A 23,011-nucleotide genomic window follows, 5' to 3' on the forward strand; every position below is an offset into this window, starting at 1 on the left:
ATAGTTACCTGAACTAGGTGACATAGCGTTACCTAATGTTTTGTTGATCGCCATCCCAAGTTTCGCGACGTTAAGCCTATGACCTGAACGTAGAAACCTGACAACTAAAGCTGAAAAATCTCCTCTAACGTTACTTGGTCTCCCAAGTAACGTTAGGAGTTGACAACATTAGAAACGAGAGAGGATTAAAGTGGATACTGGATATATTACCTGGAGGTAACATAGCGCTGCTGATCAGCTGAAGACACGTAAGTGTGCTGGTGGTCAGCCACCGGCGGCAGCGGCACGGACGCCGGGTCCTGGTCGCACGGCACCTCGTACGTGTAGGTTTTGACCGTTGTGGTCACCTTGTTCATGGGGGTACTGGACCGGGACAGCTGGAGATGAGGTAAGAAGGTTTTATTACAAAACATAGGTTACTGATTTTCTTCTGCTACTTCTTCTCAGCAGCAATAGGTATGTTGCTCTAAAGTGGTGGTGGACAAGCTACACACACAGCCTTTTCAACCGCGTCGTATTTCTGAGGGTCGTGCAAGTTTTAGTTCTGATATTAACTTTTCCCTGGTTGCTTTTCGTCACCTGTGCTTTTTGGAGCGCATAGTGGTTGGACTAATGCTTCTAATAGAGCGTTTGACTTAAATTTTCTCAGTGATCATGACTATTCAAGGTTGTCTTTATCGTCAAAAGACAGACTAGATCAAGCACATTCACATAACAAAATAATTAAGTAATTTTAGAAGATTCTTATCAAATACAAAAAACTGGAAATACGGAACCCTAAAAAGCACGGTTGCCGGTAGAACTACGGAATAAGTAGAACAGGCTCGCCCCAGCTTAATAACTAAACCGCCCCCATGAGAATCTGTTGCGGGAATCATCTCTGATACAAAGTGACTCACGGTGCCGGTGGAGTGATGGCAATGCGAGCAGACGGGCTGCGGCACGGCCAGCGGCAGCGCCGGCGACACCTGCGACGGCACCACGCGGGACTCTGCAACGGGCAACAAATACTTACGTAAGTGTTAACACTTTGAAGGACTACTTACATTATACGTAAATCAAATTGAAACACATCATTACTGGAGAAAAACTATGTACCTAGATATCTCTGTTTAAAAAATAAAAAGAACAGTTGCATGATGCACAGACGCAGTTGTGACGAACATGTCCTAGCGGAGTTCAGCTGAGGACAGGATGCCAGGAGGCCATCTGTGGGACAACTCTAAGTGTAAAACAGTAAGCAGTCCCGAAGTCCTGTTGCAAGTATACTGGTGATGAACCTGTCTTCTCCTCTCTGTAGACCTTCTGCTTTAGCTCAGCTGGAGCTGGAACAACTCTATAGCAAGCAAACCCAAAGTCCACTTGAAAGTATGCTATGGAGACACAGAGTCAAGTGTAGTGGTGACGAACCTGTCTTCTTCTCTCTATAGACCTAATGTCCCAGCTCAGCTATCCTAGCTACCACAACTCTAAAGAGTTAAAAGGTGTAGCAAGCAGTCCCGAAGTCCTATTGCAAGTGTAGTAATGAAGAAGACTCTTCTCTGTAGACCTCCTGCCTCAGCTCTGCTATCCTAGTCATCAATGGGACAGCTCTATAAAGTGACAGTCCTCTTGGAAGTGTGGTGCTGGCAATAGACCTGGTGGGATCCTTTGCCAGTGTGCAGAGGAGATACAGAGTCAAGTGTAGTGGTGACGAACCTGTCTTCTCCTCTCTGTAGACCTCCTGGCGTAACTCAGCGGTCCTGGCCACGGGCGGAGGGCTGGGCGCCCACGAGGAGCTCTCCAGGCGCTCCTCGCGTTTGAGGGTAGAGTACCCACTTGATGGGGCTTTAGCGGGGGTTCTGTGGAGACAGTAGGCGTCAACATGAGCTAGATCGTCAATATCGAAATAAAAATGGCGATTAATTTTTTGTTTTACTTAATTGTAATTGCCAGGTTTGTGCAGTTTACAATATAGGCAGAGTATCTTTCTGTGCATAAATTGACTAAAATAATAGTCTACAAAAAAATGTACAAATTTTTATTTATACCTAGCTACCTTTTTTGAGGGTCACTGTACCGCGTGGTGGCCAACGTGTTAAGACCCGTATTATGAAACGTAGGTAGTATTAAAATATGAAAACATCATTCTTACCCGCGTTTGTAGTCAAAAGACGTGCTTTCAGCGGTGTCTGAGGTGTATCCACCTGAAAAAGGAAATTAAGGCATCAACACCAAGCTTCTGATTTGGTTCAAATTTGAAAAGTACCATCCTAGACTGCATCTCACTTAACACCAGGTGCGATTGACGTTATTTAAACTTAAGGCAGGTATTAACCTGCCTTGTCATGCATAAAAAAAGATGTTGTCCCATATCAGCTGCCTCCATAGTCAATCAATAAAAGGTTTTCATCCTGTTCACTTCCTGGACCCCGAAAATAATTGCCTTGTTAATATAAGTAGCTTAAAAAACCTGGCAGATTCTTGCTATAGTGTAAGTACTACAAAATTCCCTATGATCTGATGCCTCAACATTCTTGAAAATCCAAATTTTAAGTTCTCTTCAAGAAGTGAACTTACTCTTATAAAGCTGCCTTTCCTGGTCCTTCTGCAGATCATCCAGCAGCGAGTCCAGCTCATCCACGTTCTGAGACAGCTCCTTTGTCACCTTCGAGCTCTTCACCTTGGAATAACCTGGAAGTTTGTGATGATTGGTGATTGTCATATATTGTATTTTGGAGGTTGATTCTCAAAGAATTCTACCAGTGATGAGTGTTTATAATCCTTTACAAATTAAGACAACTCTTATCTTTCAGTTTTTTAGTCCGATATCTTGATAAATATGATCTTTTCGTTTCAAGGTCCCTCAGATACAGGTTGTGGGTCTCCTGAAGATCATAAGTCCCTCAGGACAAACTAGCCTTCACGGTGGGAACAAGAGGTGGGAATTTCCACAAGAAATAGCAAAATGCGTACCAGGAGTGACGCTGGCGCTGCCGTAGAACCGTACTAGTAGCAGCTACCACAATACTATGAACCTAAGTTACACAAGAGTTGCAGCGGTGGGAATTAGAGGTGGGAAGTCCCTTCTTACTTACCAGGAGTGGAGCTCGCGCTGCTCTCATAATTGTAAGTGCCGGTGGTAGCTCGCGTTTCTCTCGCTCATAGTACGAACTAAGTATACTCTCTTATCCTGGAGTTGCAGTGGTGGGAAGTCCCTTCTTATGTGGTAAAAGCTAACAAGGAGTGGAGCTGACGCTACTCTGCCCTTTGATGCTGACTACACAGTGACAAAGTCAAATAAAAAAAAATCTTCTTCTGTATTCTTCTATTTCTGTGTTAAATGCTTACCAGGAGTGGAGCTGACGCTGCTCTCATAGTTATAGCTGCACGTTATGGACGGTAGCTCAAGTTCCTCTCGCTCATAGTACGAGTTACTTTAATCCTGGAGTTGCAATGGTGGGAATGAAAGATGAGAAGTTCCTTCTTATGTGGTAAAATTCTTACCGGAGCTGGCGCTACTCTGCCCTTGGATGCTGGCTACACAGTGACAAAGTCAAATAAAAAAAAATCTTCTTCTCTATTCTTCGACTTCTGTGGTAAATGCTTACCAGGAGTGGAGCTGGCGCTGTTCTCATAGTTGTAGGTGCGGGTGCCGGTGGTGATGGCAGGTAGCTCGCGTTCTTCCCTCTCATAGTAGTACGAGCTGCTTTCCGACGCCTTGGGCACCGTTTTCGGCGGGATTGTGTATTGCTGTAAAAAGAAATTGATAGATGAAGATTTGTATTAAATAACACTCAAATACGAATCTAGTCTTAAGGGAGAAAAGATGAATCGACCAATCGGCTTCAAACTGTAGTCGAGTTCACACAAAATGTTCTGTTATCGACATAATTATGGGAACGAATTCTTAAATAGTGGTGTCGTCACTTGCAAAACTTAAGCTTACAACCGTTGAGGAAGAAAAGTTCTCGAGTGGCGACCACGAGCCGGAAGACGTAGTGTGGGCAGGCCCCCCACTTGGTGGACCAACGATCTATTATTGAAGATCGCGGGACATACCTGGATTCAGGCAGCGCAGGACCGGCTGGTCGTAATAGAAATACTCGGGGAGGCCTTTGTCCAGTAATGGCTGAAATTTAAAAATTGACCAGCAGTGGACATCTAGAAGCTGATAATACCATGACTTACCTCGACAGTGTGAAGATCCTTCCTGTCGTACTTGCCAGAGGGATGCTTCTCCTCCTTATACTCGTAGTGGTACTCGCGAGCGCCTCCGCCATTTCCGAAGGAGTCCAGCTTGCTGCCTTTTGGGATCAGGTCCGACTTCAGCATGTCTAGAATGATGAAGGAGTTTTAGGAACTATGGAGAAAAAGATGATGAAAGGAATCTTCAAGAATGGAGTGTAAGATGATGATGATGAAGACAAACAAGTGAATGATTGGAGCTATGCGACAGTTGATGGCGCGTAAATTTTTTTGGCACCACTGTTTGTTTCGAAAGAAACTTGTATTTCATTTTAACAATATTGTAGGAAGGTGATGAAATCTGACCAGCACTATCAAATTAATGGTAACTATTAAATTATGGTAAGTAGAACTTTCTTATCAGCCTAGCCTTAACACCTGGGTAATTGTAATTGAGATCTTTGTCCATCAATCCACCATAAAAAAAGATACTCAATGATCACACTTTAATAGAATCAATTAAATCAGCGGAGATCATAGAAATCTTATTTAGTAAGGAGCATGAAGAAAAAATAACTTTCTTCTTTTTATTCTGAAAAAATATAAATTTTCTTACCAAACTGTTCGTCGGTGTAGGGAATGTTACCGCTGCTGGAGTACTCTTTGTACTCCTTATGTTTACTGTACGATTTCGTCGCCATCTTGCCCTGATTGGTCTACCTGGAAAGAAGAAACATGTTTCTTGAGACTCTTTTTAATGCTATGGGAAAAACGCATAAAAACCGCCTGCCAAGCGTGGGGATTATGACAAAACCTTTCACTATAGTGGTGGAGGCTCATATTATAGTCCAGCAGTGGACTGTAAAAGGCTATTGATGAATGAATGTAATTTTGGCGACGATTTGCTGTGGTTTTGCCGTCATATACGTCTTTATTGCATAAACGCTAAACCGCTTTTGATTCACCTTTTCGATTGGAACTGGCATAAAACTGGCCAAATGCTACTTTTTTATCGCAAAAAACTTGGAAGTTTTTCTGATAATTTCTCTTATTATGAATACCTACGAAAAAATTTGGTAAGAAACACGTTTTATAAACGATCGCAATGTGGTTTCTAATTCTATGACAGACGGGCAAAAGCTCTTTACCTTTAAACCTGACTTATTCGTTTCTAACTAGGATTCTGTACACACACAAATAGCACCCACACGGCAACATAACAAATAAGTCCGATAGCATCAGTAGCACGAATCGATGGTGGTAGATGGTACTACATACTCGAGATAGTATGTCCATAATAGGCAGTGAAACTAAACGCTATGCTCCCGCGTGGGTGCGCTGCTTTCATGTGTCCGGTTGCACTGGATAGGTACTTGCAGGCTCACGATTGTGATAGATCGGTAGTGGATGAATAAATCTAAACTAGTATTTTATACTGGTCTAACTAAATATGATAGAGTTAAAAGTTTGTATAACTATTACACGCTTTTCAGAAACTACGGAAAAACGAAACGGAACTCAGGAAAAACGTGAAAAATTATCCAAAGGACTTTCACACGTACGATGTCAAGGGCGGATATTCTTATCCACATGGGTACCATCTGTTTGTTTTCATTCACTAATCGCTGAACCAATTTTCATAGAGATACATTGGATTTTTAATTACCTACCAGATAGGCTTTGTATTTGGGTATGGACACTAATTTTTATTATGGACCCTGAGTACCCTGACGTAAATCAGTTAAACATACCTAGTTTTATACAATTTAACCAGACCTAGTATCGAACCCCGAACCTTCTGAAGTAACCGCTAAGCCTATGTACAGATAAAAGCAACTATAACGTTAACTATAAGCGTATTCTAACTCCTTACTAATTGGTCAAACCACCACCTAATTAAATACATATAATACACCCATATACCTTGTAATATCGTGAATTTAAACAAATTAAGACCGGTTGACATTTGTCGCCGCAGCCATGACACACAAAGACATCGCCCGTTTTGGCGCGAACAGCTGTTCAAATAATTCGCGTTTTACAACTTGATCCGCCTACAAGACAGGAGCATTTGCGGAGTTTATTACTTGAAGATAAGTTACCTACTTGTAAGTAAGATGATACGGTGGCAGTGTGAGACATCACGAGAAGTTAATTACAAGTTTAACTGACGCCTTTATGATATGGTTTAGTAGTTATAGGTCTTATTCTGTGGTAGGCTAGGAAAGCTCTGCTTTAGAGGTTCGATTTCAGTTCACTTTTTAGTTAAATTCCAACAGTTTCAACTTTTCAAGGTGGGACACACTACTTATCTGAAAATTCTATTACTTTAGGTAGTTTAAAAAGTCATAGGTACTTAGCCGACCGTTTAACGTACTTATTTAATAACAACATTAAATCCTACGCAAAAAGATAAATTTTAAATGCTAAGATCTCTGCAGTATACCACTACGATATTCATTATTTATTTTATGTTTTTGATATCTGTTTTAATGGACACGTATTTCCCAATGTTATCTAATTCGCATACAAAATAGTAAAATCATACTATGTAGTTTGATAGCTACGAATTCCTAAACTGTTGTTATTCTATAGATAAATAAGTGCGATTTGGAAGTAAAAACTAAAAAGCTTCAAAAAATATAAATCTCCTGCCCTAAACAACTTGAAATTGATCCGATAGCGAAAATAAATATCAGTTCCTTAACTTGAATTTTCTTAGTTCACAAACAGTATTAAAAAAACAAACTAACCTCCATATCCACTGATCACTGTACATAATGCAGATATTGTTGCACATTCTGACTTGTCAATCACACCATAATCAAGTAATTATCACATTATTAACTAATTCAAAAAATCCACTAACTGCATGCATGTTGATCTTGAAGCAAACCAATCGTTACTGTCGCTTCGATAAAAAGTTAAGGCGGTATTTTAAAATTTTATCATTTTTAACACGGTACGCTTTTCGGCGGTATTCGTAAATAAAATCAACTCTCATGTGCTCTATTCGCAAAACAATAAGGTGGCTTTCTTTTTTTAAAACTATGACTTTGACAGATCCTGCATCGCGGTGTCGAAGTATTTTTTTCTAGTAGCATAAATAGTAACGTGTGGGAACGTAGTATGGAGTCCGTGGCTTCAGGGTAAGCCAGTTCATCCAAGCTGGTCTGAGTTGGTGACAGTCAGATGGGTGGCTCCCGCCGCCAAGCCGTGGTCTCACGGCACCAAGGAAATTGAGATGAACAACACCAAACCCCCTAAGAAGTTGCTAACAGCTTATGGCTAAATTCGACTCCACTTTTGCTACGTTAGGTGTTAGGTATTGCTTGATTTTTGTGACCACTGTTAGGAATTTAAATAAATTGAAATTTATTATTTTTGCCACTTGTGGGACAACAGGAATAAATACATATTTTTATGTTAGCAAAATTTATTTAAAATACGACTCATGTATGTTAAATTTTTCGTAATGCTTAAAGATTTAATAATTTTAATCACCTAGGTCCTAACATAGTCGTTTGTGAAGCGATGAATCTCCATGATACAGTTGAGGTATTAATTATTAAGTTTTTTTTATAATTCCAGCCTTAGATTAATAAAGCAATCTAAGATTCCAGCTAATTACACTATGTATTTTGTCTTGTCTTTTTTGTTAGGCTTGATAAAAATTTATAATTAACATTGACCCTTCAAAAATCGAAATGCCATTATATAAAAAGTCAGCTACAAAAAAACGAAAAAAGCAATTTTTAACAGCAACTCTTCAATTTCTTAAAAAATGCCAAGCCAGCAAAAAGGCGGGTCAAGATGACAACAGCTTGGCTGTTCTGTCGCGTCATAGGTTGCCAAGCGATCTCACTTGGCCAAATCACCGCACCCTTTAGGATGCGTGGATATTAAATGCCGACGACTCAGTCCAGCTCGCCAACTGGCTTCCCTCGATGCGACGGACCCGACGTGACGTCATTTTAGAAGGCACTTGTATAGCTTCTCGCCTAAAACTTTGATATCGCGATTCAGGACGTGTAAAGAAAAACATGAGAATGAGGGTAGCTGGTTAAAATGATTACCTACTTGTTGTGAAGTTTTATTACTTTGTGTGTCATTTTTTGTAATATTTTTGAATATCTTACTCGTAAAATTCAATCATATTTAATTTGATAAAAATCTAAATAAAGTAAAAGCTGTGGTAAAAACGCATATATCTTATGACGATGTAAGGTATTGTAATCATCCATCACCCTAGCCAACTGGAAGAAATCTCTTTATTAGAAGTCTTAAATCCACCAAATGTCTGCGTTTCTATGTTCATTATTTTTTATGGTGTTTGAATTGACGATAGAAATCTGAGATCTTAAAAGTTGTGCAGTTGAAAAATAAAGCACTTGCTTTATTTTTCAAATTAAATATAATTGGACTTCCAATCACAATAAAGTTTAATGAATACATTGTAATTTGCAAAGCCTAATTAAATACAATTTAAAGGTAGTAAAAAAAATAAGTGATAATTTTGTTTATAAATGGCAAAAATTGGGTAACGGGTTCCACAACACTATGTTTTGCATTCGGTAGTGGAGGGAGGTCACAGTACTGCTGTGTGTGCGTAATGTATGATTTTAACATTACTTTACTATAGCTTGGCTGTTTTAACTAGGTAGGCTAAAAACCTAGTGCTTGTTAGCTAAGCATAGAGGCCTCGTTGTGGAGCCAACTTAGACCAGCTTGGCTCGGCTGGCTTCCTACGAATGCTGACCCTGTAGGAGAGAAGAGAGCTTACGTATTTACGACGACTTGCGCGAATACTTTTATACCGCGATGCAGGTCTACGTGCGTTTATTTATGGTTGGTTTGTTGAAAATGAAGGTAACTCAGGTTGTGACAGTAAAGGTATTAAAAAAAATGTTTTAGTTTTTGAAACTTTCAAGATTTTTTTATATTAGGTATAAATAACTTAAAAATTGAATTTCCTAAGGCTGGAATAAAAATTGAATTTCCTAAGGCTGGAATCGAATCCACGACGTCTTTTATATTATGATTGAAAGTAATAAATTATTAAAAAAAAGCCCAGTTGCTAATTTTAGCACTGTTAATTGCTTCAATTAATTCTTGATATGATTAGCGAATTTTTTATGATAACCTATTTCATTTATCTTTCAGAATTCTTATTTTTGTACAAGGTTTATTATAAGAAAAAAATGCATTCGCATGTTAGTCAATATAAATACAGGGTGTTTCAAAATACCCCCTAAAGCCTGAAAGGGCACAGAAACTGAAACAATCTGAAATAGAAGCCGTTGTTCCTATTGTCATATCTTGAACGGTTTTGGAAATAACGTACATCGAAAGTTTCCAAAAATATCGATATGAATTCCCTCCCTTTGATCAGCTGCAGCGGGGTTCATCGAACGCAAATCATAGACTTTGTATTTTTCAGAATGTCAATTAGCCGCATTTTTTGCCTACTTCCTTTATCGATGTGTTAAAAGCATGTTTGTTCGTTAAATAAACATTTTAAATAGGTACTCACTAACACTTTACATGTGTACGTACATTTGAAAAATTTTGTGAAAACTTCATCTATCGAAATCAGGCCACTTGATGGAAAAAAAATCGTAAGTAAATAACTTTTTCCGATAGTAACATCACTACTAATGATAGTTTTCAAACATTCTTAGACAACAGAAAAAAAATAAAAAAAATCCGTGAAATTCCAGGTAGGTTACGTTACCGTACCTTCAGTCGAATTCTGTTATTATTTAATCTTTGAAATTAATAAAATAAAATACACAAGCTATAATAAAAGGTCCTGCATTTAAATATAAATAGAAATGTTATCATAATAATTTTATTAAGTAAAGTCGAGTCATCGCAACGAACATCTGCTGCAAGTTCGTGATTGGTTTGTAAATAATGACGCATCTCCCATAAACTGAAATGAAACTTTGTATTTCTTGGAAGATCAGACGAATGGGCAACTAAATAAGTAGGTTCAAACATTATAATAATTCGATACTCAATTATTTATTGCATCCAAATGTTACAGAGTTGGAATGGTATTTGAATCCTCTTCGGTTTAAAATAAAAGTTTTACAAGCTATGTAATAAATAAATCTTATGACTGTTTTTTTTATGAAATTCTCTTGATAATTTATTTACGCCTTTACGAATCTTAGGCCGCAATGGAACAACGGTACCTATCATTATTGGACTGGCCGAATCGAGATCCGAGGAACGCGGGGTTCGAACCCCGCGCCGCTGGATTTTTGTGGTGAACCCACTCGTATCGTAACTCAAGCCTTATAATAGTTACTAGCGGCCGCCCGCGACTTCGTAGGTACGCGTGGATCCCGTTTTACCCCCTTCATCTATCTTACGCGGTTTAGATTTTTTCATACAAATGTTTTTTCCCGCTAACTCCCGTTCCCGTGGGAATTTTGCAATATCCTGTTGTAACTAAGCTTTGAGTTTACTAAGGTACCTGCATGCCAAATTTCAAGCGTCTAACTTAAGCGGCTTAGATTTTTCATACAAATGTTTTTTCCCGCTAACTCCCGTTCCCGTGGGAATTTTGCAATATCCTGTTGTAACTAAGCTTTAAGTTTACTAAGGTACCTGCATGCCTTTCAAGCGTCTAACTTAAGCAGTTTAGATTTTTCATACAAAAGGATTTTCCCGCTAATTCCCGTGCCCGTGGGAATTCCTAAGTATCCTATAACCTGCCCAGGAGTACGAAGAATAATTGTACCAAGTTTTGTTAAAATCCGTCAAGTAGTTTTTGTTTCTATAAGGAACATACAGACAGACAGACAGACAGACAAAAAATTTACTGATTGCATTTTTGGCATCAGTATCGATCACTAATCACCCCCTGATAGTTATTTTGAAAATATATTTCATGTACAGAATTGACCTCTCTACAGATTTATTATAAGTATAGATAATAAATCTGTGCTCAAACATATTTAACTTTATTACCATGAGGGGTTTAATAAGATTTAAAAAAAGAAGGAACAGAGCTACCCCTGTGAGATGTTTTTTTCAAATAATGAATAAAACGTAAAAAGAAATAATTAAAACCTAATTTTAATAAAAAATTTAACTAAGAAAAAAATTGTAATTAGTGTAATTACATGATATCTCACAAGTTTAAGTATGTTTTTACCGATATATTATGTTTTACTAAAGGTGCTACGCCACAAAACTACACCGGTTATCTCATTATAACTATACAAAAATAACCACGGAAAGCAAACACATCAAAGTGTACTCGTATGGGATGGGTTAATTTGGCCCAGTTTTCGAGTGGTAGTTAATTAGTTTAAAATAAACTAAAGTGTCGATTTTACGGTCGATGTTTCAAAATGATCGTAAAATTAGACTAACTTGAAAATTTTAATGGTGATATTTTTAACGCCTAGTTTGGTATTAAATCTAACTTTAATATTTGGAATATTAAAGTATGTATCTATAAGGCCGGGTCCACACGTTGGACTTTTGAACCAACATAGATCCCAATGCAAACTTTTGGATCTAGAAAAAAATATCTTGTCCCAACGTTGGTGCCCAAGCTATTTTCTAAAGTGGGACTAAATTAGATTTTTTGAATTCAGGATCCGTTCAGCCCCAATGCTTGCATGATGTATTCTGGATTTAACATTAACTTCTGACAATCTCTCTCTTGACAATCTACATCTGAAGTCGTTGTTTTGTAACAAGTTTTCCAGTAAAAGTAGCATTATCGCTTGTTTGAATTGTTTAGGTATTTTTACAACTTCCCAGGCTGGCTTCTCATTTCCATCTCGTTATTTACCGTCAACAACACTTACGCGATTGTGTACCACTTACTTAACATAATAAATACAAATCCCGCTTAGGGATGTCGCCATTTGTAACATTTTGATTGGATTTTACACTAGTTTTCAGCATTATTGACATCGATCCGATAGTTTTTGAATTTAACAATTCGCAACGAAACAATTTTATTACGAATCGGGGATAAATTATAGTAATTCCATTTTGGAAGATTCGTAAATATGCCCACACACACTTCTCTCTTTTTGATCTTTTACGATGGTCTTGTTTGTGACCAGCGACCGATGATTGTACTTTTATTGCAGTGGGTGGACCAATCAGACGTTTCCCTACTTTTGCGAAGAGCAGTCCTTAGAACACGACTTGACAGATCCATCTCCAATTTTTCATTATTTCCCTGGAAAATACCAAAATTTTGAGAGGTCCACCAGAACAATAGTCTTGTCAATAAACCCCAGAACTTCTTTACCCTTAATAAGTAAGTGCATGGCCAGTCCTACAGCTAAGATGTTGGGAGGTCCACCAGAACAACAGTCTGGAAATAAACCCCAGAACTTCTAAGATTTGGAAGGTCCAGTCCAGAACAACAGTCTCAATCTCATCAAGAACTTCTTTAAGTACCCTAAATAAGTAAGAAAGAGTACTGCCAGCCCTACAGTCGTCACCTCTCAAAAATGCCTTCCCAATAAGGCTCCGTCGCCGTGTCGTAAGTTGCGTGGGCGCATTGCGTCACCCATTCAGCTGCCCACGCGCACAGTCACTGGCCTACTGAGTGCGGGAGATGCAGCGGAAAAGGTAGAAAGAAATACCTGTTTGAAGAAATTTGTATCTATGCAATGCAATGGCCTTTTTTTCTTTTTTTTATCCACAACGAGGAAGCTCTTGGCCTATATCTCACCTGATGGTAAGTGATGATCAGGCCGAAGGTGGAAGCGAGCTTCACCCGGAATCCTTTTAACCACGGAGGAACTGGCTATCTTACCTCTAACTGTCGGAACACAACAATGCTGTTAACATTGTTGTTATGGCGACAGACTTAGGTAAGATGGTGGTTTTTTATCAACAGGAAAAATACATGAAATTGTACATACTCACCAGCCGCGGGGGCAGGTAGGGTTAAGTGGGGCTCTGAGTCAGCTCTGAAACCTACCAGAAGGGTAGGGCCTGCCCACTAAAAACCTAACTGTTTCCGCCATGTGCCATATGAGCGGGGAACACGCTGGCCTTAGTTTGTGCCTTAGTTCAGCAGAAGATCATGATTTCAGTTTATCACAAAAAGATTTGCTCACGTGATTAAGAGACGTAGTCTTTAATCAAGCATCCCGTATTTTCTGAAAAGTTAACTTTTGAAAGAACCTGAAATTCTCTTACGAATTCCATTATACATTTAACGACAATGTATATCCATAAGTGTTGGTCTGTCTACAATAAATAACATAAATGCACGGATGATCTCACTCGCAGCAGTCGCAAATTGTATTAATAGTAATTTCATATATTTCAAGTCCTCACAAGAACAAACTGTAGGTAGGTACTTACTTAGTTATCATATCATTTTAGTTATATTTGAGTTTACGTTACATTTTCTTCTCGCCAATACACGAAAATAGCTCTGAACCGCACGTAAACAATCGTGGCTCAGTTTTAACCCGTTTATCTGCATTTTAGCATGTACAATACTCGCAAGCGGTCTGCGGTTATTACTCCTTATTTCAACGGAATAAGAGCGTTTATCTCCCTCTGTTCTTACATTTGACCGTTCAGATGCACCCTTGACCTCTATCTGACTTACAGCATGACATCATCGGGCTGGTTTGCGGTTTTTTTTTATTTTTGCGTCGCCTCGCTCTTTCGTTCTGGACTATCTCGCTTTTATCTTGAGTAATTAAACCCACCGGTTACGTGAAGGCTGCGTAAAGATATTTTAAATAAACGACGTATTATTCTCTTGATGGTACTAAACAAACATCATTTCATTTTATTACTTGGTTAAAACAAAGACACAGCTTCTATACAGTCAACCAAAATAGACATTTGAATTTTATGACAGGAGCTACAGGTCTCAAAACAGCTCCCTCCAGAAGTCCCATAAAGTTCTTTACATTTAACAGTTTCATAAGTGGCAAATATCTACCTGCCAGCTCTCCAAATAATATGTCATTCAAATTTTAACAGCACTTTATCCCTACATTATTGCAATTAGCTGAGCAAAATGCAAACTCATCTTAAATTCCTCTTAGATGTGTCTTAGACGGGTCATCGGTCGGGCAATTAACGTCTTCCCAACAGCACTCCTCTCATCGCTAATGAGTGATTCACCGATGACTCCAATATTTTGTGTGAAGACAAACATTGGCCGAATGGGAATGCAAATATTGTGGGTTTGAGTGGCGCTTGCAGCTGAAGTTTTTGGTTCGATTTATTTTCGTGCAATTTAAAAAAATAATTCAACTTAAAACAAGGCTCACATAAGTTTTAAAGTGAGGAATAACTACCTCCTGTTGCTAATAATAATACACATTATCCTTTCTTTTGCACATGCCCTGCAAATTTAATGATGTGTGTAACATGACACTGCTATGATGAATGGACCTTACAGACCACCCAAGAACTTAACTCGATGTTAAATACCTATACACGTACGTACACCATTCCATAATTTAACGACTTTTGTAAGGATGGTATGCTGCTGTGATATGATAAGTTTACAACAAACGGTCTGTGATGTAAAGTAGATAATGCGCATAAAGCACATCATTGCAAGAAAAACTTGACTCTTGATGAGCACGATAGAGTAGGTACCACAATAAGAGTCAAATGTCAAACCAGCTAATAAACCTAACAAGGCGATCCAAGCGGTAATTTGCGAGGAAACCACACCGATAACGAGTCAGTAAAACCATAGCCAACTTCCCTTTTAGCTAGAGGACACTCGAACCGGTTTCAACGACATCTCGAGATTGCGTAAGACAGCTAGTGTGGAACAGAGGTATTTTTACATTTTTATATCATTTGCATAAGTCTTTACTTGGCCATATAAAAGATACAACAACAAACATAAAGAACAAATATTTGGAACGCAAATAGTCCTTGAGAAAGTAAGGATGCTCTCAATCAGAGTTTGCTCAAGTTCAGGGTCATGTTAATTAACCATGCTCAATTATTCTTCATTTAGATATGCACCCTGCGGAATAAGTGGAATCGTTGATGACAGCATGCCATAATTGGGGCATGATTGCCTCAATTCTATTAACAAGGTTATTCAAACGAAAGTGGAGGACCCAGGATACAGGAATTGTGGACCATTTTAATGAACGCGATTGGTTATTAAATCAAACAATGGACTTGGTACAAAAATATTAGATTATGGTATTGTATTTAAGCAAGCAGAACCCGAATTTTCCTAAAATGGGACATCGGAATTATAGTCTGTCTGATGTTTAGTTAGTTACTGTCATTGAAGTAATATACATTATAACTCAATGGACGGTTAGACACAAATAACAGTTTCATTTCGCTTGTCTTCGTTTTCTCCTCTCAGATTTGGTGGAAAGCATGTCTTCGCTTTCTTGGTGGAAATGGAAACGCTACCAAGTTTCAGTGTTCCACGCGCGACGCTTGTAAACAATTGTAGAAAAAACTTTTCAAGGCTCCGCTCCCCATCTGCATTGCTTCAATGGAAATGCATAAATTCTTCATTTATAAAATTTATTTTGTATGAAAATTAAAAAAAATAAAATGATGATGTCAAAATTCTGACTTCACCATACCATTTATATGCCCATGTTAACATGGGCTAGTGTCGGCTCATATACCCATTTACCCATAGAGTTATTAACCAACCTCTATGCATTTACCTAAAACCCTGTATAGGTATGTGGCAAATACCTAACGAAGGTGCTATTATGTCATGCTGTTATGATGTCTAAAGGTTAGGTCTCCTGCTCTTTAAGATCGAGGTCAAGTTTAGCTTATCTTATCGCTCGCCAATTTGTTTCCCGCAAGTGGTTGACCTTCGCTGCGCGCCGACCGAGGATGTCTGGTTTTGTAGGAAACGTTCAGACAATACCCGTGTATGACATTTATTTTGGTTATATGACGGTTATAGGTACGCATCGACCAAAAGCTATAAGTATAAGTTTGTATTTTGCATGTCCTAGAATTGCCAATTTCTTGTGTTGATTGCTCCTTCTTCTTCTTACTTGTCGTGTCGACAACAAACCTATACAGTGTCAGCCCAAGACTCTGCTACAAGAGTGGCATTGTCAGTAACTGCCTTCTTTCTTCTTACTGCTACCTTAATGTGGTGCTGAAACCTACCGAATTTCGTTCGTGTTCTTAAGGAAAATGTTCACACTTACGTCATCTATTAGATGAGTAGTCGTTTTATTACTTAATTTACACGTGTCCTCGTTGGCCAGGTGATAGTTTTAATTTGCCAATGTTCCTTAGTTTCTTGTCCATAAAAGATAACAGCATAGTTACGTCTTATTTATCGCATGTTTATTATTACGGATCTTTCTAAAAAGGAAGAAATCTGTCACCATTACACATTTGTATGAATATCAAACGTGGCCTTGTCATCGCTTGTCTCAGTCTTAACTTCCTACGCACTGTTTGTATTAGGTATTGCATAGCATAGTTCTTATAACATATGCGTTGTGATGATAGTAATAGAGACCATTTAAGGAGTCCGTTTAATCAAAGACAATCTGTATCAGTAAGGAACCGTCAGGCTAGATCATAATTCATTGAGCTTGATCACAACTAATTAACCTCTGATTTTAATGAAGATAAAGCTATTAAAGTATTAATAGAAGACACTTGAGTAAAACCTATCTTTGATTGCATGTCAAATGTGAACAAAATTGCATGACGTTTTTTTTTGTGCAAAGGGCTTGAACATTGAGAAAATCCAGGACGTAAACCCTCACCAAAGAACTTTCAGGATCCTTAAAGCATGACTTCATGTTTTTTTAGCCATTCATTCCGCCAGCTTCTTCATCTTCTTATGTTGTTACTTCATGGATTTGGAAGGCGTTCTACCCTACGTTTATCATGACGTATTCTCCACTCCCGAACCATCGAGTTTGTACCAATGCAATTTGGAATTTGGAAGCTTTATTTATATCGTGAATGGTTACACCACAGAAAACATAATCCGTACACAAGAATACGACAACTGTCGCCACCTCCAGGCAAGCAACAATAGTCGTTGACCGCCGCCTTCCCGCGTGGGCGACTGGGCGAGAATGCCGCCCGCCCACCGGACTGCCCTACATTTTAAGTCGATACGAAACGAAAGATACATTTTACAACTTTATTTGTATTTGGTATATGAAATGGCTGGTTAAAAATAACTTTTTTTAAATCCATCGTAAAAATAATGTAGGCCTACTCTTATTTTGAGGATTTTGACATTATTTGAACCCTTTTAAGAGAGTTTTCAAAATCAGGTAACTTTTATAGCTTACTTGTATTTAAGGTAAGGTAAATAAGGTATGGTAGGAAGGTGGGTACCGTGTCGGTCGGTCAAAAATTAATCGTCACTATAAAATCATTTAAAAGGTAAAGGTAGCTGGGAAGCGCTGGACGCAGGCCGCTACCAATCGATCAACATGGAAAGCATTGGGGGAGGCCTATGTTCAGCAGTGGACGTCCTATGGCTGAAAAATGATGATGATGATGATGATGATGATAATCATTTAAGCCACAGGACGTCCACTGCTGAACAGAGGCCTAATTTTGAGAGGTATTGTGACCTACACTTAAGAAGGTATTTTTTAGTATAAATGTCTTTATAAGAAGTTTATTAACTCCAGACATACCTACTTGCGCTTGCAGATGATCCAGATTTCTCCGAAGGCTGAATTCCAATCGAAAATAGTTTTTACACGAGAACAGATTTATATTATCTTTGATACTGCTTGCTCCATTTATTCAAAACACTCCACTAACTATTTTCAAATCTCAATGTTTTTATTGGTGTCAATTCTTTCTGCAACTATCGCGCTATCAAAGAAGCTTTAAAATTTATTTCTTTTGTAAGTAGACTTTTAAAAAGCTCTTTTACCCGTCCCAGAACTACTTTAATCCTACCACTGCTTCGGGACATTAAAAGGGCAGGTGCTGAAACTCAGTCCCTTTAAAAAGGACTTTACGTCACTTTTAGAGGTAATATTATTCAGCCCTATGATGTCACCAAACTCCCACATTGTTACTCAAAACGTGAGTAAGTTTCCCTGAAATCGGCCAACATCACCATCACGGCCAGAAAATAAACAAATTTAATGAACAACGACAAATCACGTGTCGCTCTGTCACAGAGTCATTAAAATGCAGTAGGGATGTGAACGATAATTATATCGATGAACTAGTCGATATATCGATAATGAGGGTTTTCGCGATTGAAAAATCCGCCAGATGGCAATACGTAGACGCGAGGTCCAAATGCTGCATGATTGGTTATTTTTGACATGACATTGACAGATATGTCAAAATCCACCAATCACGCAGCAGTCAGACCCTACATCCACGTCCTGGTGGATTTTTCAATCGCGAAAACCCTCATTTGAATCGAAGCCAAAACATTGGCATATCGCAGCGAAATAAATGACGTCGATGCAATAATGCACCTTAATAATTTGCTGGGCAACTGCAACAGTTGCTATTATAGAGGTTCTATCAAGTTTCAGAAGTTACCTAACCAAAACTAGTTTCATTGTGTGAAAAACATTATTTATACCGTGTTACTACATTTTAGCAATAAATGACTGTCACTCTACAAAGTTACTATTACGACTATGATTCTCAGAATCAATAAATGCAAATATTTTCTGTTTCACTATCAAACAAACCTTTAAAATTGACATAATTCAATTTATTTTTGGCTGAGGTAAAGTCGATATTTTTATCGATATTGAACACCTTGTGTGCCTATTCACCAGTTGCTATGGGACTATTTCTATGAACTACAAAAATAGTTCTACGGATGTGCAAACGGCTGCTCCTACACACCTCTCCGCAATAAATCTCTCATCCCTTTCTGACGTATGGACGTGTTCACAGAAATATGTTTCTATCTCGTTCTACACACCTACATGTGGAAGCTCAAGGAGAGTCAGTTCGTAAAACTATGAATGAATGGCTTAAGCCGTAAAGAACTAATAGAATTATGATTTACAGTTTAATAGATTGATTTACATATGAAAAGATTTTAAATTGAGCATGGGATTGGATAGCAAATGTCATTCCATGGTAGTTTTATCAAATGATTGAATCCAATGGCAGACATATATTGAGACCATTTATATTGGACTAGCTTTCCGCCCGCGGCTTCGCCCGCGTGAATTTTGTCTGTCACAGAAAAACTTAATCTCGCGCGTCCCTGTTTCAAAAACCGGGACAAAAACTATCCTATGTCCTTTCCCGGGCCGGGACTCAAACTATCTCTATGCCACTTTTCATCAAAATCGGTTCAGTGGTTTAGGCGTGAAAGGCAGACAGACAGACAGACAAAGTTACTTTCGCATTTATAATATTAGTATAGATGAATATTAATTACAGTTACAGGACACAGGATAGCTGCCCCTCCTGGAAATTATGCCTGACCTGCCCCCTAGAGCTTGACGCTGGCCTACGCCCAAGATTTTGACGTACCTACAAAATCTTAGGACAAAATCTAGTCTCTATCTACATTTTGAGGTCATTATTTCCTACTTTAAATTTAAAAAATTCATCAACTTCTCCTGGTTCCAACATCCTTTTTCAATACAAGAATAGTCCATAAATAAAATACCACAAAACTTAGCTTGTAACACAGTGAACAGTGATATTGTTAGGCACTCACTCTTCCACCAAGCTCTACAGGCGCTAATGAGATGCGTTGCACAGTGAATAATGTTAGCGCTCGTTTTTGCCGTCCTAAATTGCCTTACATCACCGCCATGTTAATTAGAATCGTAAATAGTGTCGAAGATAACATGGACAACGAATTCCCAAGGTCATTCGTCTGGCTCCACGTTCATATACTCGTATATATGTTAGGGTTAGGGTTGTTAGCAGTTCAAATTCTATATTTAGTTACATACAGGTTTTTCTTGAGCAAACTTTGCAGGAAGAACTTAAATAAAGTTAACTCCTGTAAAATAAGCATAACTAACTACAGTTAGGAGGTATCATCACTTCAACGAAGATGCTTATGCCAGACTCAAAGGGGCAGGCAATGGATTTTTAGTTATTGGGATCTTAACAATAAACTAACTAAGTACTTCTATACTATGCCCATTTATTGTATTTGACTACTTCAGCGTAAAAAAACTTGCTAGCCTTATCAGAGTATGTTCAAGATGTTACCTAATCATCAAAATCTCCTTGGTCGAGAATTTTGCAAGAAGTTTCCGCAAGTCAGCAAAATGCAAGAAGATGGTTGTCAACCCTAATCTGGTGCACGATATGGGTCCGACTGGTTTCGGCCAAGAATTTATTTTGGATTCAAAACACCGCGCATTCAGCGAAACGTCTCGTAAAAACAAAATACGATTAGGAGTTGAAAGAAAAACGTTTATTTGTCGACTCGTTCTGTAGAGAATTCAGACTGTTTTTGAACTTGAAAACAGCTTAGCTTTGCCATTTGAATTGGCAAGTTTAAATCTAAGGGAATGGGATCATTGGACAGACAAACAATAATGAAGTAGGCGGGATGGGTTCGGAAGGCGAATATCCAAGAGATGTCAAGTAAGGTCACGTTCTGTGGTGGTTAAGATGGTATTTTTCACTTTCCATAAATAATCCCCTGAGTAACGGCCTTTATGCTACGACTCTACGTAATTGTATTTAAGACTAAGCTTGTTGTTCTTCCTCGGTTTATGTAGACTCCCAGCCAGAGTCAGTCCGAGAATAGATTACTGTATAACAAACTTTATTGCATATTACAGTAATATTTTTAACCTTTAGAAGATTATATTGCCATGTGAGAACTAAAATAGATCTGACACGACTGCCTGACATTGGCTGAATGCAGTAAACGGAGTCATTACAATAAAGACTGATAGACAAACAAAGATAGTGCACGACGTCATCTGCAAATGAAATGCGTTTAAGATTAGCTTGATAGTTAATTTAAATTAATAAAGTAATTACATTATACATAGTTCAAGATCTCCAATTAAAAACGTAGGATAGTCTGTTGTACTATCGATTGAATCTTACAAGAATTTCCGCGATCAGTTTTCCAAGTAAATATCACGTTTTGATGGACTCTTGCTCTGCTAAAAAAGGCTAGTGCTTTTCAAAGATGCCAGTTGAAATTAGCTGAATGATGATGATGGTAATAGGTAGTACAATTGGTACAATAGTCAAAAGCAACCATGTCTAAAAACGATCTCTTCCAAACATTCTTCGTGAAAGACAGTTTTTTGTAGGCGAGAAGGCGCATAAGAATATCGAATCAGAAACAAATGAAAATGTTCTCAAAGCCATCGATTCCATACAAATTGATTTTATGAAACGAGTGTAACACCTTCAACGCAGTGTGTCAAGGCGCCAGCGGCGTAAACAGACGTGAATAACGCAAGGCAAAGCAAACAACATTTAGTATGAAAGAGTGTTAATGAACAGGATTATTGGGATGTTACGTACTAAAAGTATGTAAAATATTTCTTGGAATCAATCTGGACGCGAATTTGACTTGGAAGGAACATGTATCTAGTGTCTGCCAAAAAATTAATAGATTTGCGTTTGCCTTATACCGCCTTGCAAAAATTAGTGATCAAAAGACAGCACTTGCTGCGTATCACGGCTACGTCTGCTTAAATTTAAGATATGGTCTTGTTCTGTGGGGAAACTCGGTCGATATCCAGCGTGCCTTTTTAATTCAAAAAAAGTGTCTGAGAGCTATTTGTGGTGCTGGGCCAATGGATTCATGTCGACCAATATTTAAAAAACTTAATTTGCTGACATTACCATCAATGTATATTTTTGAAATATGTATATTTACTAAGAACAATATTAATTCTTTTCAAACGAAACGAGAGATTTGTACATTTTTTACACGGTATCCTAATCGTTTGGTGGTACCGTCTTGTTCAACGACGAATTTTCAGAGAAATTGCTACTTTATGTCTATAAAACTGTACAATAAACTTCCGGACGCAATGAAGGACTTACCCACTAAGCAATTTAAATACCAGCTTTATAAATTGTTAAGCGACAAATGTTTTATAGCATAAATGAATTTATTAATTGCAAATTTTAAAGAAATTGACACTGTTTTTCTATTATATATTTTTTTTTAATCGAAATGTATTTTGTTTATTATTATTGAATGTATAATATCATCATTGTTAATTAATTAATTATTTTAGTTGAATTTTTATAATCTTAGAGACTTATTTATTTGGACATAATTGTGTGCTTTCTGTTTCACTGTATGTTGCATGCCAATTGTCGTTGGTTAGATGTGTGAAACGAACATTCATTGTTTATCACTACTTTGTACCACATTTACCGCAATAAAGAAATTCTATTCTATTCTATTCTATTCTAAAAATATACCGACAGCCTAACCAGTTTTAGACTGCTAAAATTTTAATTCTAATACCACTCTCTTTTGCTAAGCAACTGCTCTGAGTTTTAAAGGTAAGTACTCAGCTACCCATCAAGGTGTTTAATGGATGGCTTCTGATCCTGGAAGATGTCAAAGTTTTGCAAATGCTGAAATGAACAACTTCGGACCCTCCTCCTCCTATGTTCTTCTGATTAATTTGTTACGGGTCCAAAGACAGTTAATTAACTTTCGCCCGGAACAAACTTGGCCTGCAGGTTGGGTTTTTATGGCGGGCAAGCTGCAGATCCTGGCTACCCAGGAGTTGCATCGGTGGAAAAGAGAGGTGAGAATACTTAGTCCGTAACATTCAACATTTTATGTTTGCAGTTTAGACGTTTACATGTTGTGTCGTGAAAAACAACGGACGCTATGAATAAGTATTTTTACATTAATATCAACAAAACAAACTCTAACCAGTAA

General features: G+C 38.0%; 1 protein-coding gene across 1 annotated transcript in view; it reads right to left on the reverse strand.

Annotated features, from left to right (window-relative positions):
• LOC135084234 (uncharacterized) overlaps positions 1–23,011 on the reverse strand; it is a 37,513-nt gene that overhangs the window by 9,187 nt on the left and 5,315 nt on the right. Inside the window, exons 2-9 of the mRNA XM_063978986.1 lie at positions 4,784–4,887; positions 4,171–4,316; positions 3,591–3,732; positions 2,560–2,673; positions 2,135–2,186; positions 1,699–1,841; positions 900–991; positions 211–377 (exon numbers count right to left, since the gene is read on the reverse strand). Of these exons, the coding sequence (XP_063835056.1) occupies positions 211–377; positions 900–991; positions 1,699–1,841; positions 2,135–2,186; positions 2,560–2,673; positions 3,591–3,732; positions 4,171–4,316; positions 4,784–4,868 (941 nt within the window). The 5' untranslated portion in view covers positions 4,869–4,887. The remainder of the gene's footprint in view (positions 1–210; positions 378–899; positions 992–1,698; positions 1,842–2,134; positions 2,187–2,559; positions 2,674–3,590; positions 3,733–4,170; positions 4,317–4,783; positions 4,888–23,011) is intronic.

This window comes from Ostrinia nubilalis, chromosome 25 (assembly GCF_963855985.1).
Source record: "Ostrinia nubilalis chromosome 25, ilOstNubi1.1, whole genome shotgun sequence".
NCBI classification, from domain to species: domain Eukaryota; kingdom Metazoa; phylum Arthropoda; class Insecta; order Lepidoptera; family Crambidae; genus Ostrinia; species Ostrinia nubilalis.